The sequence below is a fragment of the Elaeis guineensis genome, chromosome 3, assembly GCF_000442705.2.
Source record: "Elaeis guineensis isolate ETL-2024a chromosome 3, EG11, whole genome shotgun sequence".
Classification (NCBI taxonomy): domain Eukaryota; kingdom Viridiplantae; phylum Streptophyta; class Magnoliopsida; order Arecales; family Arecaceae; genus Elaeis; species Elaeis guineensis.
Window position 1 is genome coordinate 111001053 of NC_025995.2, and position 6100 is coordinate 111007152.

Consider the following 6100-nt stretch of genomic DNA (forward strand, 5'->3'; position numbering starts at 1 on the left):
ATAAATACACTGGGAGACAGGAAAAAAAAATAGAGATATACAATATCCCTCCAGCCCCTTTTTTTACCCCCAGCAAAAAAACAAGCAGAAGAGCAAAAAAGAGCCCCAGAAAAAGAGAGAGGTGAAAGGAGTGATGTGATGGAATCTGTCGCATGATTTATTTAATCTTGTACTGTTTCAATCTGACAGATTGAGATATGAAGCAGCTTTTCCCTGACGGAAGATCACCTCAAATCCCTCCTCTCGCTCTCTCTCTCTCTCTCTCTCTCTCTCATTCTCTCTCTCGCACCTCTTTCCTCTTAAACTACTTTCTGTTCCCCTTCCTCTCGCTTTCTTCACTGACAGAGAAAATACCTGCACAATTTCTCACGCACGCACGCATTGCCTCTCACATCTCCCGGCCAGCCCAGCCAGCCAGCAAGCCAGCCCAGCCATGGCTATCATAAGAGCCACTGCAGCAGAGCAGAACAGAGCAGGGCAGAGGAGAGAGAAGACAGAGGGCCCTTTGGTTTTCTTTGGAGGGAGAGCTGTCCAAGATATCATACACGGCTACCTCACCCCGGCCTCGCCCTCGCCTGACACCCCCTGATTCGTCGAATCCCAATTAATTCACAAGGTCCCCAATATAAACAGGGCCCAGAGGCCACACAAGGGGACAGACCCCCAGCTCCTCTTTTGCTCCCCGTTTCCTTGTTCCTCTCCTCCTCTTAACTCGCTCCAGTGGTTAGGAAGAGGACCTCTTATTTTGTTTGCTACTGGGAGGCGTTTGGTCCCCTGCTCTGGTACGCTGATGCTTCTATTCTTTGTTCTTGCCGTGGGGTTTGCATTAAAACTTGACAAGCCTCCTCTGTTGTCTTCTGTAGCGTAGCGTTGTTGTTTCGGGCTCTATAGTTATTTCTCCTTTGCTTGTGTTTCTGGGTTTCTAGTAGGTTGTTTAAGTTTTAGACTCAGTAGCTCGCTGTTTGGTTTTCTGTTTCTCACCCGGGCTTCGAGAAATACTTATAAGCGTCTCTCTTCTCAGTTGTTTATATTGCTGCCTTTATTTTTCTGCAAAGGTGTTTTTCTTCCTACCCTGTCACCCGGGCTTCCTACTTTTTAACACCACATAGAGGTAGAAGGAGAAATGGCTGATTGGTATAATCTGTAAACTTTCTTTCTCTTGCTTTGGTTTCAGCTTTAATTTGGACTCTCTTTTTCGACTGGATGTCAATGGAGAGCTACGGCCACCACTTCGACAGTAGCGAAGCCCAACTACCCCCTGGTTTCCGGTTCCACCCCACTGATGAGGAGCTGATAACTTACTATCTTCTTAAGAAGGTCCTTGATAGCAGTTTCACCGGCCGAGCAATCGCTGAGATTGACCTGAACAAGTGTGAGCCTTGGGAGCTTCCAGGTCCACTCCAAACTCCCCCGTCTGTCTTTTTAACATCTAATCTCTTTTCTTTTTCTCAAGTTTTTGTTCTTCAACTGGTTGTTTGCAGAGAAGGCTAAGATGGGAGAGAAAGAGTGGTACTTCTTTAGTCTTCGGGACCGCAAGTATCCAACGGGGCTCCGAACTAATAGGGCTACTGATGCTGGGTACTGGAAAGCTACCGGGAAGGATAGAGAGATCTACAGCTCAAGGACTGGTTCTCTGGTGGGGATGAAGAAGACTCTAGTGTTTTACAAGGGGAGGGCTCCTAAGGGGGAGAAGAGTAACTGGGTAATGCATGAATACAGGCTGGAAGGCAAGTTTGCCTACCACTTCCTCTCCAGATCCTCCAAGGTATGTGTCTGAAAGTCTGAAACAATGTAGACTTTAGACTCTAATCTCTTCTTTCCATGTAATTGTTCTTCAACTCATTGTTTTGTCGTCAACCAAATGTCTTGGGGTTATGATTCCTTTCTTTTCTCTTTGATACGATTTTCCTTTCTGGCACAGGATTTTCTTTTGCTTAAAAAGCAGCTTTTTTTTATATATGGAATTGGAATGTGTGATGCATTAACTCTTCTCTCTCCTCCCTCCCTCCCGGCTTCATTTCAAAACCGGCATGAGTTACATGATAGCCGTTGTGAGAAATTGTTATTTCAAATCTATATTTTTACTCTCAACAGCTGTCTTCTATGTCATCATCTACGATGAGTCTACGACTCCTTGTGTTGATGTAATTTCTATAAATATATATATATATCCACCATACTTTTCTTCTCTCATTCGCACACATCATGCTTGTCTGCCACCTCCATGTATGGCGAGACTATAACGACCAGACTACGTAGCTCGAATATTGAGACCATTCTATTATTGATATCAATAGTCATCGAACGAAGTTGCTAAACTACAGGGCCATGTATCGTTCGATTTCATTTTATTACTCCCAGGGCTGTCTTTTTAAGAGAACAGTGCTTAAGCTGTCACGTATCTAAAAACAAGATAACCTCACGACCCATATTGCACCTTCCAAGTTCACCAAATTCAGTCCCATCCCGAAAAAGAAGACACAGATTAATTATCACTTGTCAACTTGATTAGATGAGAATATTCATTCTATACGAAGACGCTTTCATGATTGCTATATGTTCTTCCATGACAAAACACTTTTGCCATATATATTCGTCTCAAATTTCCAAGTTCCGTCCTTGACATATCAAGTTCTAGGTTTAATATATTTAATCTCGAAATTCCTTTCATGGCTCTTACTCTTGCTTCATGTCTTTGCCACTAGAACACAAAAATTGGTATTCTCAATAGAGTCGAAAGTTTGTTTTCGTCATTTAGATCACACTGGCTCGTGAGACTTATTACCATCTCTGAATTCATGCACGTAGGACGAGTGGGTGGTCTCGAGGGTCTTCCAGAAGAGCGGCTGCGGCAAGAAGGCCCGCGTCGGCCTTGCCGGATCCCACTACTCCGAATCCACCAGCGTGTCCCCGTCCGCCGCCTCCCTCCCTCCGCTCTTTGACTCCTCGCCATACGGCGCAGCCGCCGCAGCGGGCGATCGGGACAGCTGCTCCTACGAGAGCACCGAGAGGGAGCCCGTGCCCTGCTTCTCCACCGTCGTTGCCACCACCGCCTCCTCCGGCCTCGGCCACCACCACCACCACCACCTCGCGCCGCCTCCAGTGCCGAACATGTTCGGCCGGAGCACCGCCGGCGGCGTTGTGGGGTCGGTGTTCCCGTGCCTCCGCTCGCTCCAAGAGAACCTCCAGCTGCCGTTCTTCCTCTCCACGCCCGCGCCGCCTGTGGGCGTCGCTGCGTCTGCGGCGATGGTCTGCGACGGCGGGGTGCACCACCGGGTGGAGGAGATTGGCGTCAACTGCTGGCCGTCGGATCTGGAACGGAAGGCGGAGGTAGCCGGAAGGGCGCATCAGATGACGGTGGGCTCCACCGAGTTAGACTGCCTGTGGACCTTCTAAACTCTATTTGTGCTGTCTTTTTGTTGAAATGACTGGATATGACTCTGGTTTTGTCGTGATGACTTATTATATATATCTATCGGTATTCGGTTAGGTTAGCAGTTAGCGACTACAAAAATATTAGAATGCTCTTCTCTTTCGTTTCCGTCGTTTGATTTGATGAGATGATTCGGGCCACGGATGGAAGTTCTTAGGGGTACGCGTAGGTATTTGACGCGCACATCAGTGGGTCTCGGGCTTGCACAGCTTGGGCCAGTGGCTGGTCTTTTCCGCACGTCTCGGCCGCTAGCGCTGCTGAGGGAAGAGCTCGTTATGTCCTATCGTATCATATCAATGGGGGCTTATCACATCAGGGGCTGGGCTGGTGATGGACAGCTGTGGCACTCAACCGCGTTACAGTCCCGGACTCCAAATTTACTGTCTGTTTCTTCTTCCGTTTTGGTTTTGGATTTCTTTTCACGTCCGCCTCGGAACAGCTTTGTGGGTGGGGCCCAGTCTAGCCTGAACTCCGGGATCCCGTTTGGTTTGGAATGAGGCCTTTGGTCCGGGTCCCCCATGGCGGAGCGTGGAAACTTTACGCGTGCTGGGACTTTTCTCCTACGGTGAGAGGCAGCGTGGTGGTTGCTCGGCTCAGGACACGCTGGGAGGAGTAACAAAGTACCAGTTGTAGGGGAGGATGTATAGTTTTTGCATTGATTATATGGATCAGAGTACTGATACCTTAGAATTTGCATTGAATGCATTTTAGTTCCTCTGCAATGCATGCGATTTAGTAAAAAATATATATATATTTTTTTTTCCAATGATTGTGATTTTATTGATTGCTATGAATAATTTTTCTTTCTTCCTTCTTTCAAATTATCAGAAAGGATTGAAATTCGAAAAGGTGCCTAATGTCCGAAATACTTTGCAGCCTAACTGCAGATGCGAAGGATCCACCATTCCAGCTTTTTTTTTGAAAAAAAAAAAAATCTAGTCACAGGAAAAAAAATTTCTTAAAATATACAAAGAATGTAAGAATGAAAAACACAACATACTTAGAATAGATTTAAAAATGCATGTAAGGATGGATGGAATGTGTAACCATTCAATTACATCCAAAAAAAAAAAAAAAAGCTACAAAAGTCTCAATATCCTTGTCAAGGAGATCGGACACATTTAAATCCATTGACAGATTAGAGGGCACATGAGGCGAGCAGCTTGTGCTCGAGTAGTTTGAATAATTATTCAAATCAGATTCAAGTAGCAAAATATTTAGCTAGAAAGCTCATGAACCTAGTTGAATATATATATTTTAAACAACTTAGTATTTTTATTTATAATAAATTATTAATTTAATATTTTAAAATATATTATTGTATTATATTTTGTCTTGATAATATTTTTTTAATTATGATCAAGATTCAAATTAGAATTTGAGTATAGCTTGGTTAATATTAAAGTTGGAATTGATCTTAATATATTATTTTTTTTAATCTAGTCGAATTCAAATTTGGATATTGAGGTTTAATTGGCCTCCTATTGAGTTTTGACTATGAGCATTTTGAATCGAGACGAATTCGAATCTCTAACTATTTAACTCATTTTTATTGCATCTCTATTCATAAATATCATAAATCTAATCATAAAAATCAGTCTGTACTCAACCTAAATAAACTTATATTATAATTTCTTCTAATATAGATGGATCATGGGTTGTATTCTCTCCGATATCACTTGTAACGATTTGGCCTAAAAAAATCTATCTAAAAGATGTTATTGGGATATAAAATCAAATATTTAGCCCATGCATAGATATTACAGGACCAAACATGCCCTCACAAAATTCTCACAAAGGGATTTGACGCATGTTTTATTTGTTTACGTCTTCCGGAAGAAGGGAGGTAGAGTCTCATATGATGAAAGAACAATCAAGTGCATCATAGTAGCAAAAACAAAATATGCGAGCGACTGTGAAGTCATCGATCCAACAACCTCATCATCTTGCTAATTAACTTGAAAAGCTGTAGAAATGACCTGTCACTAGCCGACAACATGTCCAGAGGATGATGGTACATCACACATACATTTGATTAGAAGCAAATCTTTTTTGAAGCCCATTCAGCTCCCTCAGTAACAGTGGATGACGAATTTAAAAAAATACCCATCTCTTCCGAACAGATTCTGTACTGATATTTTTTTAATCTAAAGTCAAATAAAAAAAAATATATTCTCTATTAAAAATTAATATATTTTAAATATTAATTATTAGTAAAAAAATTAATCTATATACAATAATTTTTTATACATATATTCATTAAGCAATGTATAAATTTATTATTAATTTATTTAATTATTTTTTTATTATAATATTATAGAAAAAATTTTTGCATTTCATTGAAACATCAATATAGAATGGACAGTCGTTCAATTTGACTTATCTCAGGACCGATCCTGCTTCTAAAATGAGTATGTTTATCCAACATCCCACCATCCTTATGTCATAAATGGCATTCTGTCTTCAAAAGTTTGCTTTCCAGACTGCTATGTAGCTGGTTTCGTCGAGCTTTGTTTTACAGAGACAGATCAAACGTGGTTGGATAATCTGGATACATTGGATGCCCACGATTACAAGTACGGCCTACAGTTCAATGACAAAAGAAGTCTCAAAATTTATATTTGATACTACAACTAATGTTGAAAACAATTCCAGCTATAAAGAATC

The 6100-nt window shown here is 41.9% G+C and overlaps 1 protein-coding gene across 1 annotated transcript; it reads left to right on the top strand.

Moving 5' to 3' along the window:
* The first annotated feature begins 281 nt into the window (after window positions 1–281).
* Window positions 282–4065, top strand: LOC105040939 (protein CUP-SHAPED COTYLEDON 2). Its single transcript, XM_010917701.4, has 4 exons — window positions 282–782; window positions 1175–1393; window positions 1482–1765; window positions 2809–4065. Exons 2-4 carry the CDS (start codon window positions 1204–1206, stop codon window positions 3394–3396), a joined length of 1062 nt encoding a protein of 353 aa, XP_010916003.1. The 5' UTR covers window positions 282–782; window positions 1175–1203; the 3' UTR covers window positions 3397–4065.
* The last annotated feature ends 2035 nt before the right edge of the window (window positions 4066–6100 follow it).